Source organism: Magallana gigas, chromosome 3 (genome assembly GCF_963853765.1).
Source record: "Magallana gigas chromosome 3, xbMagGiga1.1, whole genome shotgun sequence".
Taxonomy (NCBI): domain Eukaryota; kingdom Metazoa; phylum Mollusca; class Bivalvia; order Ostreida; family Ostreidae; genus Magallana; species Magallana gigas.
In genome coordinates, this window is record NC_088855.1 from 2,885,385 (window position 1) to 2,907,174 (window position 21,790).

At 35.8% G+C, this 21,790-nt stretch overlaps 1 protein-coding gene across 11 annotated transcripts in view; it reads right to left on the reverse strand.

Moving 5' to 3' along the window:
- Positions 1 to 21,114, reverse strand: part of LOC105345698 (uncharacterized) — a 31,164-nt gene extending 10,050 nt beyond the window's left edge. The window contains exons 1-16 of one of the 11 annotated variants that reach the window (XM_066078075.1): positions 20,989 to 21,114; positions 18,094 to 18,204; positions 8,981 to 10,530; positions 8,329 to 8,458; positions 7,323 to 8,107; positions 6,651 to 6,876; positions 5,656 to 5,741; positions 4,285 to 4,305; positions 3,829 to 3,942; positions 3,628 to 3,714; positions 3,225 to 3,314; positions 2,259 to 2,450; positions 1,803 to 2,033; positions 1,297 to 1,317; positions 555 to 689; positions 47 to 144 (exon numbers count right to left, since the gene is read on the reverse strand). In XM_066078075.1, coding sequence (XP_065934147.1) covers positions 47 to 144; positions 555 to 689; positions 1,297 to 1,317; positions 1,803 to 2,033; positions 2,259 to 2,450; positions 3,225 to 3,314; positions 3,628 to 3,714; positions 3,829 to 3,942; positions 4,285 to 4,305; positions 5,656 to 5,741; positions 6,651 to 6,876; positions 7,323 to 8,107; positions 8,329 to 8,458; positions 8,981 to 10,410 — 3,646 coding nt within the window. In that variant the 5' untranslated portion in view covers positions 10,411 to 10,530; positions 18,094 to 18,204; positions 20,989 to 21,114. The other 10 variants (XM_066078076.1, XM_066078074.1, XM_066078078.1 and 7 more) reach the window with 10 other exon arrangements.
- Between the last annotated feature and the right edge of the window lie 676 nt (positions 21,115 to 21,790).

The following is a 21,790-nucleotide window of genomic DNA, read 5'->3' on the forward strand; positions in this document are numbered from 1 at the left end:
TTTTTTTAAAAGGAACAGAAAGTTGAGTTCTAATAGATTTACTTACGTTGAAGGAGGTTTTGTTTTCTGATTGGTTCTGTGTCATTAAACAGTCGTAGTAACGCCCTCTTGTGGCAGAACTTTTTCCACTGTACAACAGACTTCCTATAATTTAGTCACACAAATAAATTGAACTGAAAATATTCCCCACACAAAATACAATTGTCAATGTTAAATGAAATTTAAAATGTGTTGATTAACTTTAATGATGATTATCATTCTACAAACTATGTTCCATCACTTGTCCCATTTAACCTAATTAACTGTAAAACAAAATTAAATTTCTGTTACTAGTTTATTCTCAAAAAAAATTTAATAATTTTCTTTTCTCGAAATAGCTGCAGCTCTGTAGCGCCCCCACCCCTTCCCCTTTTCATAAGAAATATTTCTTAAAAGAACTACAGTTCTGCAGCTAATCTTGAAAAAATGTTAATAAAACTCCATTAGCAATAAAACTGCATGCAGCAAAATCTGACGATAAATAGGAGCGGTTAGTGTATCAACATGTTAGCTACCTGGCACAAGTGTTAGACCAGAAGGTTTGAGCTCGCCGTAAATTGAGCCTGTCTTCCACCTGGTGTTTCCAATGGGACATAACTCTCTGTTGTATTTTAATGTTCAAGCGATTTGTCAAACTCCTCTGAATTGTTCTGAATGAAAACACATCACATAAACATCTAGTTCAAGCATTAATCATTTCACATTCAATTTTATAAAATATTTAAATCATATTAAATCAAAGCCGAGTATTAGATGACAACATTAGCGATCAGATTGAATGTTGGTATGACGTTGTTACACGATATGACATAATTAGCTGACAAATTGTTCATTACCTCCACCTCAACCCGACCAAAAACAAAATCTCAGTAATGAAACAAGTTATGTTAACATAATTTCCAAACTAAACATAAACAATAATAAAACGCATGCATTTACTGGTACTATCTATTTAATGGAATTTTTGTAAATAAAATCAAATCAGTTAATTAAATGAATTTTTGTTTTCTACCCTGTTGTATCAAGATCTACTGTAATATGCTAAAAATTATCTCTTACATGGTACTTAATACCAAGAAATTATCAAAAGAAATGTCAACTTATTTCACACTTGTTTAATTCATCACGATATATTCTACAAATTTAAACTAGTTTTACCAAAGTCTTTTCTAACCAGTAACCCTTAAAAGTGGATGCAAATCAAAAATGCAAAATGATCAAAATTTCAACTCAAGCATAATTACAGGAAAGCATTACCTCAGGCATGCCATCTTAGAGCTAAAAATATTAAATTGTCAAATACTTTAGAAAACTTTTTTTTTCATTAATACCATAAGCTCATTTCATGCAACTCCTCAATTTTTTTTTTATGCAACTGATTATTTTTAATTTACAAACATTAAACCTATAGGGAAAGGAAACATTGGGTGGGCCTCAAAATGTCGGGAATCATTGGAGCAGGTTGTCATAACAAACATTTCAAACTCAGCATGCAGGCAATGGTTTCACTGATTCTCTAGGTCGTCAACAATAGCTGGGACTTGGTAGGGATGAATTATGAGGATGAAGATGCCATGATTTCCATTTAATCTTCAGACACTGATCAAGGCTTGGTGGGGGTGAATTATGAGGATGACAATGTTTGTTACAGCCACTGTGAGCCTTGGGCTTACCTGAGCCTTGTTGTATCAGCCCTGAGCTAAACTTAGCTAAGTTTTTTTTTTTTAGGCCAGGGACTTTTCTTTCATGAGCCCAGGGCTTACCTGAGTTGCTTTTTGTGCTGGGTGTAGTCTCGCCAACCGTGGAGGCTGTGTCTGACCAGGACACGCTGTAGGTACACTACAGCAGCCTCACGGCGCTTCTTAAGGACTGCCACATTATCTCTCCAGCACGTCAGTGATGTGGACAGGATCTTGTGACGGATGCGAGCATGGATCTCCTCTCGGTAATGGACCTGATGCTCCCAACTTGTCTTCCAAATCACAAATGCATTTCTGAAGTAATACAAGAAGATATTAGATTCCCAGAATTATAAAGAAGTGAATACAAACATAACCATCAACATATAAACAACTCATGCAATGAACACAATGAACAGTTTCATCTCATCTGATTTTCTTTTGACATAAAGTGATAAAAAATTTCATGCAAAATAGATATGGTTTTCATTTCATATGATTTGGCTGCATAGTGATAGTTGCCACAATCAGCAGACGTACCTGACAAGTTTGTGGTTGGCGGCGGTGACTGTTCTCTCTGTCAGAAGAAGGTCGTGCCAGTGGGAGAAGCAGTGGCGGAGCTGGTTCTTGTGGTAGTGTTCCTGGCTCTGTGCCAAGTTCTGGTCGTACTCCTCGCGGCTTATCATGGCTGCCTGCTTCCACTCCTGTAACAGCTTGTGGAGGGACTGATTCCTGAAAGCCATCAATGGACACCAACAATCTCAATAACCAATATAACACTGACATTCTAAGACAGTAATGATAGAATAAACATATAGCAGTGATTTCTGTCATGCTAGACAGTTAAGTAACTAAAGAAATGTTCGCCTACATTACTATGGCCTCACAATTGCCAATTTAGTATATTCATATGCACTCATTTTAAGGACAGTTATAAATTGTGTGTATGTAATGTACTAAGATGCTGATAATTACATGTGAATTATCATTTTGAAAAGTTCTTTAAAATATAATAATCAAACTCAAAGTAAAGGTTTGAGGTTTCTAGGATCTACAGAGCCCAATCTAAGACTGCAACTCTTTTCTCTGCAGTCATTACCCCTCACTCACTGTCACACTAAGGAAAAGTTTTATTGATACTCTGCAGTCATTACCCTCACTCATGCTATGGAACGATTCTATTGGTACTTAACTTCATGACAAGATGGTAGATACCAACTCCAACTGTACAGTATATCAATGTTTTGCTATCTTTTTCTATGAAAATCTTGCTGGAAGATCCAGGTAAATCTACTGCAGTGCCTACCTGTGATGGAGCTTGTTATATCATCAAGGTAAATCTACTGCAGTGCCTACCTGTGATGGAGTTTGTTATATCATCAAGGTAAATCTACTGCAGTGCCTACCTGTGATGGAGTTTGTTACATCATCAAGGTAAATCTACTGCAGTGCCTACCTGTGATGGAGCTTGTTATATCATCAAGGTAAATCTACTGCAGTGCCTACCTGTGATGGAGCTTGGCCAGGTGCACCTTTCTGTACAGGATCACCATACAGGTAAACATCTTGCTCTGGAGCCTCTCATTGTACAGGTTTCTGTCAGAATATAAACACAAATGTTACATCAAGGCTTCTTTTAATTTATAAAAGAATGTTTCACTGTGAATCTGAACATTAATCTTCTAGCTGTGTTTACAATATTGTTAATCACTTATATGCGAAAACTTAACATATGAGACTCCCAACCCAAGAAACAAAACTTTTTCTTGAATGAGAACATAAAGGGGTATAATCTTATACAAGAATATAACATTTATGACAAACAGTAAATTTATGTACAGTATCATAAATAGATGCACAATATTCTTGTGAAAGATCTCCCAATTAATATTGATCTACAGTAGATAACCTGGCTATCTCATCCCTCTTCTGTCTCTCCTTGGAGTCCAGGGTGTAGATTCTCCAGGCAGTCAGGGTGTGGGTCAGGACCCTCCTCCTGTAATCAAGGTCACAAAATCAAGGTCAAAATGTCAAGGTCAAACACCTTCAATTTAAACATAACATTGGCTCTGAAAACACACTACTAAACACAGATAGTTTAACAGTTTACCTGAAATGATTGTGGGCTGAGTTTTCCTTTACTCTTATTTGGAACTTCTCTTTCCAAGTGTTCATCAGTCGAACCAGTAGCTTGCGATCCATAGAGTCCTGCATGTAGCGAACCCTAAAATAGTGCACAATATGCAAGTGTCAAATCTGTGCTACTATAATATTAATGTCAGGTGCATCCATATAAATCATTTCACTTTCAAAATCTTCCACCAGTAGCCAAAAACTATACCAGCAAGTAAAGGGTCAAAGAAAATTGATTACAATTTATCAAAATCAGTTGCAACAAAATTTGATTGAGTTATTATGGCATTTGATGTTGTTGGAGCCAACAATTTACCCTTGATGTACTCAGTCAGTAGGTATTGTGTTTACGTGAGAGAAACAAATCGTAAAACACGCCGTGATGAAATACGTGATCTGAAAGTCTGATTGAGACAAGTACAAGCTTACTCACTTTTGATTCTGGATGTTATTTCTATGAAACATGAAATTTAAATTTAAACCGTGAAAAGATAACATTAAGTATTATCCATGAATAAAAAACTATAAAAGGAAATGTCATGCCTTCATTCTATGAACAATGTGTAAAGACATTGCTTGCCATAACATCAGTTTTGATATACTGTGAAATCATTTAAATTGGTGGGGACAATTTTCATTGATTGAATATTTTATAAACATTTTTTGGGAGGTTATTTTATGAATTCATTTTTATGACTCAAAGACTAATATTCAAAATTCATTGAGGATTGAAATTCCTGGGTGATGGGTACCCATGAAATCAACTAAAAATGAACCAACAAATATACTTATGATTTCACAGTAACAAAACAATAATTCTGCCCAGCGAAATCTCTTTTGGGACAGCAGTTAAGAATAGGTAGACATGTAGAGAAAAATAGAAATAAAGTGAAGTTCCTTGTAGCGAGACAATGTCCTTTCTATAAACATGCAATGTAAAGCAGAATAACTTTCTAAGTAAATGAGTAAATATATATTTTCCTAGAAGAATTATCATGCATGCTACTGTTATGTAGTGACAAAAGGACTTGATCCGTAAGTATTTATAGATATTTACATGTCTATAATAATGATATAAAAGAAAGAAAGGAAAATGGAATTATCTGGTTAATGCAGAGGATAGACACGTCTAGTCGTCTCCAGAATCAATTAAAAAACCATATAATCAGAATATACACATAACATATATAGAAAATCAATTCTAAAGGTATACAAACTGTTTTGCTTTTCTATGAAAAATAAAAATAAAATTGTGTTTGAGCTTCATTTCTTCTTGAATAAAACTTTCTGGCAAATTACCATCATGATGTTATAATTTTTTAAATCACAATAATTATTTTTCTTTTTTAAAAGAACATTGACTTTACAGTTATTTGGAGAACAGGAGTTGGGGCCTGCTACCGTATATCCCTTAATTTTCGCAATGATCTAATTTTCACTTTTTTTCAATCACCTTTAGATAACAAAATAAACAACATGCAAAAATTTTATCTGGTATTGTTCACTATAAAAAGACTTGCAAAATTGCATAAAATGACTGACGCAAATTAAATTAGTTACACTTTTTTCCTGTTTTCACAAATTTTGTGACACTAAATAACAGATATATAGTATCTCTATATATAGTATCTCTAGAGCTGTGGTCTATTGACAGTCTGGAACTATGATCAGTTATATTGTGGGTGCTATGTGATGGTCACTGGAAGTCAAGTAACTACCCTGATTGAGGGGTGAAGACTAAATATAACCGTGAAGGGAGGGGTAGAGGGGTCTTCTGGTTTATGTTTCATCCCCGGTTACTTACTTCTGCGACTCCTGTGTAAAGTGGCGCCACCTGTTGAAGGCTCTCTGGGCCCGCGCCTGTCGACTCTGGAAGGCCCGCTCTCTCCACTGAAAAATCAACAAAAACTACTAGGTCTCTGTACAACAAGTGAAAAGCTGTCAATGTGACAGCAAAGCGGGTTTTCTTTTATGTGAACTGTATCCATAATCCATGTCAACCCGTATCCATTGAAATGGAGTACCCTATATGCAACATTTTGCCGAAAAAAAGACTAAGTTCAAAAGCTGGTATTTTCTTGATAAATTATCGGAAATCAAAATCCTAGCAATATGCACACCTCTAATATAAGTACAATTGATCTGCAAAAGAACAACTTCCTATCTTGAGAACTGTAGGAGGAGTTATCCGTACAATGAGGGTACCCTATATGCAATATTTTGCCGAAAAATGACTAAGTTCAAAAGCTGGTATTTTTTTCATAAACTATCGGAAATCAAAATCCTAGCAATATGCACACCTCTGATATATGTACAATTGATCTGGAAAAGAACAACTTCCTATCTTGAAAACTGTAGGAGGAGTTATCCGTACAATGAGGGTACCCTTTTGGCAGCCGCCCGCCCGCCCGCCATTTTCACCATTTTAATAACCGGATTTTTCCGTTGGAAAACCCGGTTAAAAACTAGCAATGTGTTATTCATGTTGTGAAAGAGGCAAGATCATCAATAAGTGATGTAAATGGTAACATGGGACAGACTAAGTCTAATAGAGTTATTGTCTATACCCCTTTTATTGATACAAGAAAATAATTCTAATAGTTATGCACAGTAATCAAGATGTAAACAGAAAAATGTTTTTCTCTGAATATTGTGAAATTGAAACTAAAAACTTAAAACACTTGTGTATTTTATTTGTCACTTGTGAAGAGATTGAGATGTAAATGAAATTCAAAATTTGTCAAAAAATTTGATCCTATAATTCTTACAAACACATAACTGATGGTACAAGTGTCTGACCTTGTAGAAGGTCGCTGTGACCAGTACCCCCTTCAGCTTGTTCTGGTAAATGTCCACCATGATCTTCGAGCGGTTGATGGCCCACTTAAAGGCACTCATGCCTTTCTTCAGCGTGTGCAGGCGATGAAGGTTGTCGGCTGCTCGGATTATGACATGCTCTGCAGCTGTCTTCTTCCATTTGAAGAAAAAATCCCTCTGAACTCTCCGCCGATGAAACATTTCAGCACTGTGACAGAAAAAAATAAACTCCAACTGAACAGACTTTCTAGGTTTCTACAGGTTTGGTGAAGGTTTTATAATGATTGCACTAGTATAAGATACTAGAGTTATAAAATCTTTCTGAATTGTTAAAATTGTCAAAAATGACAAACGATGCTTGAGGAATGGAATCTTCTTCAATAGGAAACCGATATACCAAGAGAATTGACAATATCATTGATATTCATTGACATCAAATTTCAGGGATTTAATGAAAATCACAGTTTCAAGGATAGTTACATTCATGGACAATGATCCTATCAATACAATGTGTTACTTGCAGTAGAAATTGTACTCTATGATTATTTCATTTTAAAGATCATCGTTAGTACAAAATCCTCAAAAATTGGAATCATTGAATATCAATGAAACTATAGTGACACACAGAGCTATAAAATAAATACCCCTACTCACCTCTGAAGACAGACCCCATAATTAGCAGTGTCCAGAAGCTGTGAAAAACTATCGCACACAGAGGGCAGCACCAGGTTGGTGGCGCGCCCGAGCCCACGCGCGATTCTAGCACTATCTGTCACACACTTGCTGGCAGCACTCACTTTACAAGCAGACACACAGGCCACACGTGCTGTGCTCTCAGAGTAAATCTTGTCGTACATGTCTGGACTTTGATAGTCGTACTGGGTGTAAGGGTACAGAACTCTGTCCGTGCTCTGTACCACCTGACCGGTGTTATTCCCCCTTGTTACCATGGAGCGAGGAGTCTGGGCTGTTTCATTGTCACCTTCTTTGTGATTGGCCGGCCGAGGTCTTACGACTGTAAAGGCAGACGGCCCCTCGTTCTGGTGAACGTTGGAGAAAGGGTGGACATTACTCTGAACTATCTGTGTGTGGCGCTCCAGGTTTTCCTTGGTGATGGGTGCAACTTTTGTGGTAACTTTCTCATTCAGAGTGCGGCGTTCACCAAAGTTTGTGTCATATCTCATAAAATTTGTGCCATTATATTCAGCAGTGTTCTTAATGAGGCCTACACCACTAGGGTCATAGGTCTGGGGATTGTCTGACGGGAATCTCAACAAAGCATTGTCATCACTGTCTGTCTCAGTCAGTGCAGAGCCTAGCAAGCCACTCAGCCCCCGTGGGGGACCCCCTACATACGATTCTGGTCCCGACTGGCCGTTCCTCTCGTCTATTGACTGCATAGACTGCACGTTCTTCAGCCACCTTCTGAAGCATTTGGCCTACAACACAGAATCACTTTCTTTGTGAAAATGGAAAACAGTTATCGATTGATGTCAAATTGCATAAGCAATCATAAATTTACTATTTTTTTAATGGCACTATATTTCAATTTCCTTTAATATTTATCATAAAATTCCTCTATAAATTCTTTTTATTTGATTCTTTATGATGAATCCCTATTCTGAGCATGTAAGGACTGTTTGCAGGTCTAAGATCTTACCTTGAGCACGAGGTCCTGTCTGGTTGTTGGGTCGACGTTGTAGAGCTTCCTCAGGAGCTCCACAGCCATAATGGTGGAGGACTGGGACCCGATGGACCGGACCGACCCACTCACACTCCCCTCTGGTGGTCTGAAGCATCCAAAGCAAACATACACGTCAAGTTATCAGTGAAATGATTTACATGAAAAAACCAAATTTAATTACTCACAACCCACTGACTAGATAGAGACAAAGAAGGTTTACTGAGACAGTAAAATAGAAACCATCTGTAACATACTGTGGTTTCAGCAATTTTCGTTGAATACCAATTTTCGTGGATTTTGTTTTTAAGTTGATCCATGAAATTAAATGTTCATTGAAATGCAATTTCTATTAACATTTTGTATTGATGGGGTCATTGGCCACGAATTTACGTATCCTTGAAACTGTGATTTTCACTTTATCCACGAAAATTGATACCCTTGAATATTAATGAAACCACAGTAATTAGTAATGAAGTATAATTTTAGTACTAGCAAGTGCACATTTGTTTACAAATCAAAGGTTAACCAGTGACAAATCAAAATAATTGGACTGCAAAACTGACCCAAAACTAACAAATGATTAATAAATAAATTCAAGACTCAACACTCTAGATTTATCTTATACTACCTCCATCCTCCTTCAGCAGCCCCCCTCCTTGGGTCACTGTCCGTCTCTGGGTGGCGGGGACCAAACACAGCTCTCCTGGTCGTTTGAACCTGCTGCCCCTCCCTTTCCACCACCCCAGTCATTCGTGGCTCGTCCGTCCCCTCCATGACCCCTTGAACCCTGCGCTCACCCTCCTCCCTGCTCGTTTTTCTGACAGGTTTTGACGTTACTTTATCATTCTCCTTTGAGGAATCAGAGATGTTGAGATCTTCCTTTAACTCTCTGATGTTTTTCCGAATCTTCTCCTCAGACGTTTGTCTGTTCCTGGTTTTCCTTCTCTTGGATTTACTGGGAGAGGTTGCTAGATCCTGGAGGGTAAGGACACCTCCATCCTCCTTGCTGGCGGACTGAGGGGTTCCACGGACACTAGACTGTGAGGTTTTACCTGCGCGAGACTTGGTGATGACCACCTCACCAGTTCTCACACCTTCACACAGGCCCAGGCCCCGGGGATTCGGCTGCTTACTCTGAGATCTGATGCTCTCTGATGGAGGGTCTTTGGGCGAGACATAAGAGGGATGGTAATGAGGGACGTTTGATTGTATTGAACCCTTCCCACTTTTGCGATTGAGTGTACTGGAAGAACCCATTGTGTCATTCAACAATAGCCCTGGTTCCTGCAAAGGGTTTTGTGGACATAAAGGGATTTTATTATTGTTAGTTTGCTGAGGAGTAGAAAATTCTTTTTGAGGAATTTTATCAAGGTCTGCATCATTTTGGTGTCTAGCTTGTTTACTTGATGATCTAGAACTTGTTTTTTCTGATAAAAATTTGTTTAGATAATCATCACTTTTACTTTCACTTTTTCTTGGTTTTTGCTCAACGTCCATTTTCTCCTGTTTGCTGTTAGAACTAGTCACACTTTCAACACTTTCAAGATGAAGTTGAGCCCGATAATTCCTATAGGACATACTTGCAAGTTTTTCATCCGCCAACCTACTGAGCAGCCTCCTAGCCTCGCGAGATCTCGGCAATCCGTCCCGGCCTTCCTTCTCCTCATCTTTACCATCCTTACTTCTACTCCTTCCTAACTTACTCACATATCTATCCTCAAAGTTCTTTTTGTTTCTCTCAGCATCCCGTGCAGAGTCTTTCTTTAGAAGTTGTCGGAACGCTGCCATTTTGTCGGTGAAGTCGAACCCTGGTGTGGGCTGGAATTCCTCCTCACTGTCCAGAAAGTTCAGCCTCCTCCTGACCACCTGACGCACAGAGGGGTGGGGTGCACCCCGAGCCTCGGGGACTCCCATTGGTTTCCTCGGAGAGATGCTTACTAAGAATGTATCATTCTGCTGGTCCTTGTTCCTGGGTCTCAAGGAGTGACTCCCCCTCCTTCCCCGGTCAAACACAGGGAGATCCCCCAGGTTCCTCTCCAAGAACACAGACGAAGTCATTTCTGTTGTTTGTGATCAGAGCACATAACCATCTATATGCATTTATGTTGTCTCTCCCCATTGAATCCACTTAACTTCTTGAAAAATCATTTTCTCTGGCCTTGTTTTGGACTGTTAACTCTGAAATGGAAAATAAATTCTCATCACCGTTAACACTTTACCTACAGAGAATTCAGTGGTTCAGAAAATCATGGTCATTAAGTTCTACTTTTCAGGATCTAAATCAGGATTTAAATCAGGTGAGGAGAGAAAACTTTGATTAATTTTCCATTAGCCCTGGAATAAGGACCAACATAATTAAACTTGTCCTAACATTTAAATCATTCCTTTTGCCAGGTGTCATCTCAACCCCAACTTGAAGCCTTCAAGATAATTCAAATACCAAAATGGCATATTGGGCTTTAACTTTTTATCAAAAATCATTATATTAAACACACAGAAATAACTTCAATATGAGAGAAATTCTTCTTGATAACAGGGACTTTTTCTTAGTTGAACTGGGAGGTTCAAAGCGGCCCATTCTTTCAGCAGAAAGGTATCCTATCAGATTTCTAACAATAAACAACCGTGTGTAATAGATCTGATCCTGTAAACATTGGCTTCCACAAAATAATGATTGCAGGGAGGTTTAATTCTCAAAGATAAAGAATACCTACCTACTGAGGGGTTAATAAACCAATGCCCAATGACATAATTCACAAATGAAGACATGATCATCAGAATTTAAGCTACCTTCACAAATTAAAAGGTTCTCAAACCTGACTTACCTTAACAGTGTATCAATTTTCCTTGTATTCTTCATTCAGACAAAAAACCTAGTGTTTTATCTTTACCTCATATATGACCAATCCATTTCACGAAGATAATGTTCAGAGAGAGAAATCAATAGAACTTATACCATCGGAAACCTACTGCCAATGAACTGTGTGTATTCAAGGTGCATTTTAAAATATTTAAACACTTGGTGGAATTTTTTATGCTTTTTAATTATTTCTTTACAACAGAATTTGAGGACAAAAGATATTTCAGGACTTAATAGAAAACACACATCAGCCTTAACAAAAATCTGTTCACACTGTGCACCCAGTAAATACTGCATAAAGACCCCATAGAACCATATAAGCTTTCTGAGGCCTTTTGTTGACTGTCAATATTTAAGTGCAGAAATTTTGAAGGCGGGGTATTATAGAGTTGATATTACTTGGAACTGTGGCATTCCGCTGATGTCTGGTCTGGGATAGGTACAGAATATCAGCGGAGTGTACACATGTTGAACAGGTATTATTTACGGGCCGTGTTCTGCAAATATTGGTACGGATTAAATGTGAAAAGCAACGTATATTTAGCATGTTTAGCACAGTAGTGAAAAATTCAAACATGAGTTTTTGTCACAAAAATTTTAACAAGTTAAATGCTTATCATAGAGAAAAATAACTGGGTATTGTTATTTAACAATGCTGAGAAAAAAATACTTCAAATTAAAGTGTATTGTATAATAAACAAAACAGAAAATCAGACCATTTACTTTAACTATTTTGAATATATTCCATAATTGAAATTACTCATAGTTTATCATAGAGACTTCAATTTATCATATTTGGACTAATTTTTCAAACATGTATTTTTTGAAGATTGCATAAGAATGGGGACATCAATATATTTCATGATGGTTGAATTTCAAAATTACCATAACGTTTTAAGGAATTGGACATTAAAAAGTTCCACACAATTGGGCTGACAAAATCCTTGAAACTAGACATTGATATCTGTGTGCTTTTAATACAGGACAAGATGTCACAGTATTTACAAAAACCTTTACCTATCAACAAACAAAAATAAATAACGTCCACACTTATCACAGAAATAAGACTGGCTCCTGGGTATCCATGGAAGCAGAGACCTTCTGGTGATTTATCCGCACCAAAGGAACAATTATCACATTCAGCGCCCAAAGTACGGGGTAAATTTTGAGAGGGGACTTGATGGAAGAATGCAAAAATGCCACAAGAAAACAGAGGCATTTAAAAATTTTCATGGTGCTCTTTGTCAAAATAAGTTAATTTTGATCCAGGAAAGTAAAATTTTCTATCCTTTAATCCTATTTAACCCGGGAGCAGACTTTCCTATAACACTGGGTCTTGGCCAGCGCAATCTCTCCTTGGCTATGTGGTAATGAGTGAACAGGTCTTTAGCATAGTGTATTGAGAGAATTCTTATTATGTCAGAAAGTCGACAGATTGGTTTAACGATCATCAGATAAATTTGCTGACAAATGACTTTCCCAGAAAACGTTCTATAGATAATATAACAGCTTGAAATAGAAACTAAGAGAGAGAGAGAGAGAGAGAGAGAGAGAGAGAGAGAGAGAGAGAGAGAGAGAGAGAGAGAGAGAGAGAGAGAGAGAGAGAGAGAGAGAGTAACACTTGTTTGCTAAGTTTATTTACACTGTTTAACAAAATGAAAAGCATTGAACTCAATAATTCAATTAATTTGCTTTGACTCATTTGCTAACAAGCTTGGATCATTCTATTGACTTTTTATTTGGTAGCTTAATGGAAAAGAGACAGAGACCCCCCCCCCCCCCTTCAACATAATTCCCAGTATACCAAAATATGTATACTGCACAAGAGATATCTAATGCAGTATGTCAATAGGTAAAGATTACCTGGTAGAAAAATCAAGGTACATTTGTACAAGTACAGACTACCTGTCCAAAATCCATTGATACACAGTGGAATTATTGGGCAGTTAAACAAATTTTATGGCATTAGTGTATCTATGGACAGGAGTGAGACAGGTTCACCAATGTACTGACGGAAGACAACATTTCTCACTGCACAGTTTGACAGGTTTTGATAGTCCTATTGATAAAACTTTCACTTACTTAAATGCAATGCAGAACAAGTTCTGCTTTGTCATCATTCCACCTGGTACAGTAATGTACATTAATAACTCTATAAAAATCAGACAGATTGTGAACACATATTATGTAACCAATGAAAGAGCAGATGCCTACCTTTAAATTGAAAACAATAATCCCAAAACCAAAGAAAACAATCCAAAGTGTTGACTTCCATCAGCCGGCCCTTATGCCAGGGACCAACAAAAATCCAATATTGTGTTCCACTCTGATATTCAAAATGTGAAAAGGAATTTAAATTTAAAAGCCGCCCTGTTCTTACAAATGGCAGTATTTGTCATGTGTGTATACGCTGTGTAGTGTTTATGAATTAAAGACTGTTCGCGGACGGAATTGGTAGACTACACAGCAACCTGCTTAGACCTGCATGTCAAATTCGCGAGCGTTTTAAACAAACCCTAATCTACCCCCATCATTCCATGCATGTCCGACTTTAAAAAGCCAGCTTTTCAACACGGCAGATAATATCAAGAGTTCTCCAACACTCCTGATTAGGCGATCAAATCGTCAATTCAATTTTACAGAATTTAACTTCTATTTAATATTTCTAAACCGCTGCGGCAATATTTGTGTTGGATGATGTCTATAAATAATATTGAGACTGTCTTTATAGTGATTATGGTTCACAAATGCAATTAATTGTCTTCGACTGGGGTATCAGTAGATCTCTAGACGTATGATGTGTGAGGTGGGTAATCATAAAACAATCGCGGACACCATCGCAGATATCATCGCTGATATCAAAAGATTGAGGGCTCTCATTGAGTTATAATGTGGGAATCAAATTTAATTTATGCAGCTTTAATATCAGATAGGACAGCAGTAAACACACGCAGTCTTCCATGTACAAGGTTAATGAAATCTTAGTTCTCTGAAACAATAGAACTTGTAATCTCCATTTGATCACATTTCACCTAAGGACCTAAAAGATCATGGATATTCTGACCAAAAAGTAATCAACATTCTGTTCTCACAAATTAATTTGCACTACCCAGTTGTTGAAATTTTTTTATGAATCTGATAAATCAAATTTTATTCCTCTTCTTGCAATTAAACATAGCTCAATGGTAATTAAAGTTTAAACGTATACTGAGATTTTTCATGATCAAGTGTTTGTTTTGTCTTAATGTAAAGTTTATTTTGTAAGGTTTACAAAAAAAATGTTGTAATCCATTTGTCTCATAACTTGCAATCACTGGTCAGAAATAATGCTTTTTTTGGTATAAATAACAGGACTTTTGAATTTTAGGCTAATTTTCCCAGGTATTTTAAAGATATATTGGTTCAAAACAGACCGTTTTAAGCAAAATTGTCACCAGTATTGCAGCTGGAATGGTTAGATATATGGTGTTGGAGTTCTAAATTTTTAAAGGCATTTGGATCAAATTTAAAATAATTAACAGACTTCAAATGTGTACCCTATAAATAACATTATAAATAACATTAGATTAAGATTTCAGCAGACCATTTCAAACTCTTATCATAATATACAGTACCGCAGTGCTTTGAAAAACTAAATAGACACCAGATAGAGGAAACAATTTCCGTAAATGAACAGTAACACAATCAAAGACATTTCTACAATTGTAAATATACCTATGCTTTCTAATTGAATAAGAGCGTAAGTGAATAATTATCTACCTTTTATGTCCTGCTATTTCTGGTGAACATAAATCATTCCACTTATATCGACAACTAACCCCGACATCTAACCGTACAATGAAGGAAAAAATATATCAAAAACAAATTTAATTTAAAATTTCTAAATGTGTCAAAACAAAAATATTGAATGTTTACTGGCTCATTACTGGCTTAAGAGAGGGAAACATTGATATAGCGAAGATAATGAAATCCAAACACTCTCACACGTTTACGTCTTATTCAATTTGTGAAGGTTTTGTCAAGTGTCATTAAAGAAAACACATTACCAGCTTAATCACATTAGTTCTAACGATGTTGATTCAATGTGATGATAGACTTTTCATGAAGTGTTTTTTTCTAATTCATTCACACAAACATTAATATTGAAATACTCCCCTAAGTAAGTTGAATTTTCTGGACAGCGATCATAAAGTACAAAGTCAATCAGTGTCCCCAGGGTAAGTACTACAATAGTACATACAGTCAAGAGTCTATACTGTTGTTTCAGGAGTGAAACTTGATCTATTGCTTTCAATCATATCCTGTGGAATCATTAGATTTTGTGGTGACTCAATTTTCGTGGATTTCGTGGGTACCCCTCATCCACGAAATAACATCCTCCACGAATTGATAAATAAGGGTAATAAAGTCATATTTCCTGTTGAAGATACTAGTATATAAGAATACATGACATTATGTCCCCACAAACCTGTACAATTTAAGTCATCCACGAAAATTGGCCCCCACGAAATTTAATAATTCCACAGTATACCCCTATAATGGATCTAAGTAGACCGGACTTTCAACAAGTCCTTGGTAATATCAGAAAATTGTAAAACATTGGGGCTGTCCTGCCTTATATTTACTTATCAACTGAAGAAAAATATATTTTCTTATAAAAATTATTTTTTTATATTCAACATCTATTTTTAGTGGGTTTTTTAGTGAGGTCATTTTTGGCTGAGTTAATCTTGTACACATTCTGCAAAGATTGTAACCCCTAATCCAGTTTTTACACTTTTCAAATACAGATTTGATATTATTTTGCTAAAGAACTATATATGATAAGAGTTAAATTTGGCCCCCATAATTCGCCATTTTTTAAGTGTTTCGGGTACAATAAAATGTTAACTAATTTTTTAGAAGAGTTGATATAAAATATAATTTTCATCGATTTATTTGATTTATTTGCACTCACTGGCAGTATATGGCGTCAGAAGTGACGCCACTTCTATAATTCGATCAAAATCAGCCCAAAATTGACATTTTTCTTATCTATTTACGAATGGGAAATATAGAGCGCATGCTTGAACAAGGACAATTTTTTTGTCACTTATTAGTCTTGGCTAGATACATCTCTGATTAAAATATTTAATTTGTTCAAGAATGCGCTCTATGTTTTCGGAAGGAAAAACTGCTTGAAAACAAGCTGTTTTACGCTAAAAATGCAAAAATGGTGGGAAAAGGTTGTCTTTACAATGTCATATTTCTAAATTGTGAGCACTTGAACCAAAATGAATATTATGTAAACACATCACATACATATCTGTACTAAGAAAACAAAGAATGGTATTAAAATGATGATGTTCATTTTAGGGGGCCATTTTAGGCCCTTATCATATATAGTCCTTTCTATGATGGCAATATTGGCTCCATAAACAAAGGGCTTACAGGAAACTGCTAACACCTCTAACAAGAGACTCAACAGCTATAGTGTGTTTGCCAATGAAGTGTAGGACCTTATAAATTGGCCCTTTCCTGCACAGCTTCTGGTCTTAAGACGTACATCCAATACAGGGGTAAGAGGGCTTATTAAGATAAGATAGAGGGGTTTGTACTTTGTTGGGGCAGACTTACATACACTGAGATAATATCCACCACCCCCACCCCTCCCCACACAACTCAGTGTAATACACATTGAGTGGTTCCATAACCAAACAAATTTATCTCTGAGGAAGGCTTTTGTCTTCCATTACAATATGTAAACACCTAAGCCAAGACCATATTCCACCTTTACACCTCCGTGACACAGATTAGCTATCTACGGTAATGATTACTCAGCACTCGTATTTAAAAGCCTGCCAACACAACAGGTCTCAATAGTTAACCTTTTGATTTCGAGTTGCACTTATGTCAATGTCTTTCCAGAAACAGTGAATGATGTCGCAAAGAATTGAATACCACGAAATATTTCAAAAAGGAAACTTTTAATGCTGTGTTTTCATAAAAGAAATACTGTGGAATCATTAGATTTCGTGGTGGCTCAATTTTCGTGGATTTCTTGGGTACCTCTCATCCACGAATTAACATCCTCCACGAATAATATATTAGGGTTATAAAGTCATATTTCGTTTAGTAGGTATAATAAAATACACGAAAATATGTCCCCATGAACCTATAAAATTTCAGCAATCCACGAAAATTGGCCCCCACGAAAATTAATGATTCAACAGTACATGGACCACTCACTAGGTATTAAAAAATAATGTATTTTGTGAATTTTATCTCCCATCTCATTCTGATCAGAATATCAATAATTCTTTACAAATCTGCAATCACCGAGATTACACTGCCAACTCAGTGTAAAACAATATCAATGATTTCCTTATTATTACATTGATCTGTAATAAAATATATTCCTGATAATCCTAAATCATTAATTAGTATTCTGCATCATAAAACTAGTTACCAATAAGTACTTGTAAAAGTATCTCTAGTTTTAGCCAGTTGGGATTTACTATTTTGATAATCTACTTGCCCTTTCAGAATTTAAAGGATTAAACATGAGATAAAATTAAACAATTAATAAGAGGATTACTATGATTGGCCGATTCTGTCAGTGATTTAGTCGGGAGTTTACTGATCCTAACACACCCAGTTAACATTCTTTTTACTCCATGCTACATAACAACACTAAAGCCTGATCATCTCCCCAACCCCCACCCACCAATCCCTCACATACCCCCCCCCCCCCCCTTTTAAAAAAAATAATAATCAGCAAAGTGAAAATTAGACAGATTGATATTCTTTTTTACCAATAATTAAAAATGCGACCATGAACTAATATACAAGAATGAAACTTAATTACAGGTACTCTACTGAAGGTCATCGACAATACTCACAGTAGAAGGTATATACAGGTATGATGAATCAAGTCTTCAGTATGGCATGGCCTACGATGTTCAGATTCTTGTGTCCTCCTTCTACCCTATCGTCCATCGACTAGAACACACCTGAAACATACACTGATATAAAAGTCCCCAAATTGAATTATGAATTTTTTGCACAAAATTATACCACATGTCATGGTATCAATCATTGTAATTTCGATTACGATAATGATATAAAAATCTGCAAATCATTCCAACTTCTTTTGAAGTATTAAAAAAATGCTCATTTGAAATAAAATTTATACCTTCGTTAAAATATACCATCGCTTCATCTCCCCGTTTGCTTTCAAAATTTTTGCAAAATTTATCATAAGATATCATAATACAAATGCCCATAAATATAGGAAAAAAAAGCAAGATTTAAACTACAAATGCCCATTAAAACGGGAAAAAAGTTAACTGAAACTAATGATATATAATACAATTTTTCTTCCATTCATCTAAATGCCCTGACTTTCGACACAATTGGTTGTAGATCATACTGCAATGAATTCTGGGGGATTAAGCGAACAATATCATGGTGGATATAAAAGACCGTCATGTTTAATTATATTAATCCCATCTGAATGCTGCTGTAATTTCTCCGACATCAAATACACAAAGAGCTTGTAATAAATAAAATGACTATCTTACAAATGCAAATATAAATTGACCACAACTGCCAAGGACAACTCTTCATTCTAGTTCTCTTAAATTAATGTACATTAATACTGAAGTCAATTCTATCAGATGAAATCTTGACTTTGTAAGCTGGACTCATAATTTAGTGACACAAAAAAAATCTACTTTCATGAATTTAAAAGCACCTGTCATTTCACGACCTTGAGCAACATGACAGTTTTTGAAGTGGATTTAATTCCCAAAAATCATGCATTCATTTTTTTTAATTTAAATACAAAATTATGTCAGAAAAAAAGATTCTTTGTGTTTGTGAACTTGTGTCCGACATCAGTGACTCGTCAGTGAAATAAATTTGAGCAGATTTAAAAGGCCAACTTTCGTATTAAGCAATTGAATTGTAGCTTAGCTTTGTTATTAATATAGTCCTACATCTAATGTATTTCATTAATAAGTCTTTGTTTTTATCATATTTAGTAACAGAAAACATTAACAATACCAGATGATTTTAGGATTTAAAAAGAGGAATTACTGGTAATAACAAAACTTACATTCGAATAGAATTACGGGCATATTAATCAATCAATTCTCCCTTGTTCCTCTCAAAACAGCAGCAGGAAGTTATTCCTCAGCAATACCAACTAGCTGATCTGCAAGCTCCACCAAATCAATGTCGTTTTGTGCCAAACCATTGAAGTTTAATGATTGCATAGAGATGGCAAGTCTCTTTAATTGATTTTTTTAGAACAAAAATTAAACCCAACTTATTTTGATGCCTTACTTCAATAACAATCAACGGTCATTGGATAATTGTTCGAAGTACTGTACACATGTTTTCTCTCTGGTTGAGTTTTAAATGGCATTAGCATAGATAAGACAACACAGCAAGTTTTCTTTATGGAAAGAACCACCATCAGAGTGGCGCCTGGACACTTTAATTCACCAAATCTGTGTTGATATCTCCAGCTGACCATGTAGGTAAACAAAAAACAATGTTTTCCAGATGAGATGATGTGAGACAGGTCTGAATAGGAATGCTCTGACTGAAGTCTTAAATGGTGCTGCACTGTCTAGTACAGACTTAGAAGACAATGCACAAAGTATCAACTGTTGCAACAACTAAACCTGACCAGTTATTTTATTCCTAATAAACATCCAATTATAATTCATACAATACATTTAATCTGACCCCATGTTGTCTGGTTTTGAATGTATTTTAAATGACTTGTGCAAACTTTGATGTGACTTAATCAGCTACTAAATGGTGTATCATCTTACTTAAGTAAATAATGAATTCTGTATGTACAGAAAAACAATTACTGCTTTTACATTTACAGAACCGTACAAGCTAAAACAACTATATCAACACAAATTAATATAATATGACTCAACTGGATGTTGCAATTCAAAATTAATTATTACTAAAATTTTAAAACAATAAAAATGTTTCCATGAAAAAATTCCATTTAATTAACACTAGGTCAAGGTCATAACCTTAGGTCAAGGTCAAGTAACAACCTATGGTTACATGAAAACCTTTAAAATTGTGCTACATTGGTATTTCCATGTTTTGGTCTAACAAAAGTTCTGGTCCAAAACACCAATGACTCCTCCTGCACCTATGTAGATGATCACAAGTGATAAAACTGGTTACAATATAGCAGTGATTTTAATTCATGTCACACTCAATACAAAAAATATGTACAGATGTATACACTGACTATAAATATAATGTCATTGTCACTATTATAAACCAACAACCAATCTCGACTTTAATAAACCAACAACCAATCTCGCATGAATTCACTTACTGAACTCTAAGCTCTGCTGAGGTATCGTCAATACACGTATTGTTATTATTATTTTATTTTAGCTCTACTCTACAGTAGAGCTAAAATTAAAAAAATAATAATACACCATATAGCCTACTGATTGTTAGTGTTAAAGGGTGTGTATTTCTTTTTTAAGCTCTAATATATAAAACAATCAGACTCCTATAGCGAGACATGAAAGAAGGTCGATTGCAATTGTGGTTGTACATGTTTGGTGTGCAAAATACAGGGACGGCTGGCATATTAATTGATATTGTAAAAGAGTCAAAGAAAATGAGGAGAAAAGATTGCCTCACGAGGCTGTATCATTTGTGCTGTCACCACCGAGATTACAAAGTCGGATACACATCATACACTCACCAAATATCTTGATCTAAATGATTCAAAATCTACACACCATTACAGACTGAAAATGTCTATGAATTTTCGTTAATCATCGGTAGGTCATTCAGTGTTGTTGTTTTTAACTTTTTCATGCAAAGACAAGATTTTGTTTTCTCCGCCACCGTGTAAAACATACCTCCTTTCTTCAAGAGCTCCAAAAGGTGGAGATAACTGAGATCAAAAATGACCCCCCCCCCCCCAAAAAAAAAAAAATAGACTATCAATTATAATCCAGAACACTCACATTTTATTAACATGTTGAGGCTTTAAACTTTAATTGTTTTGTTTTCAATTATTTAGTTATACATATATATTCTTATATTTTTTAAATAAAGATACTTTTTTCAAATAATATAAACCAAGAGCTCATAAAATCTTTAATAAAGGTCCCTGTTATTTGCTGTTAGCTGCCTACTGCCTAGTATGCATAAAAAAATAAATCATCTTTTTACAACTTCTCTTTCATATAATATTGGAATTGCATTACTTTTCTCTGTCATTATTGAAATCTTTTTCATCCTAAAATAGGACACTATGATTGAAGGGAGATGAATTGGCATGGTTTGATACCAACAGCTATGCAGAGTTCTAGATCGTAGCAGGTACCAACCTCTACAAAGCCACTCTGATTTTGAACAATATGCTAGCTTAGCAATAAAGGCATTAACTCTAGGGTAGCAGCTACAATCTTTAACTCAGCCCAGTTCTTCATATCCGACTGGTACCTCACTCAAGCCAGTGTTTAATACAGAACTGTACATTGCATACCTGCTGGATTTAAAGGGACTTGGACACATGATTCCAGATCAAAAATT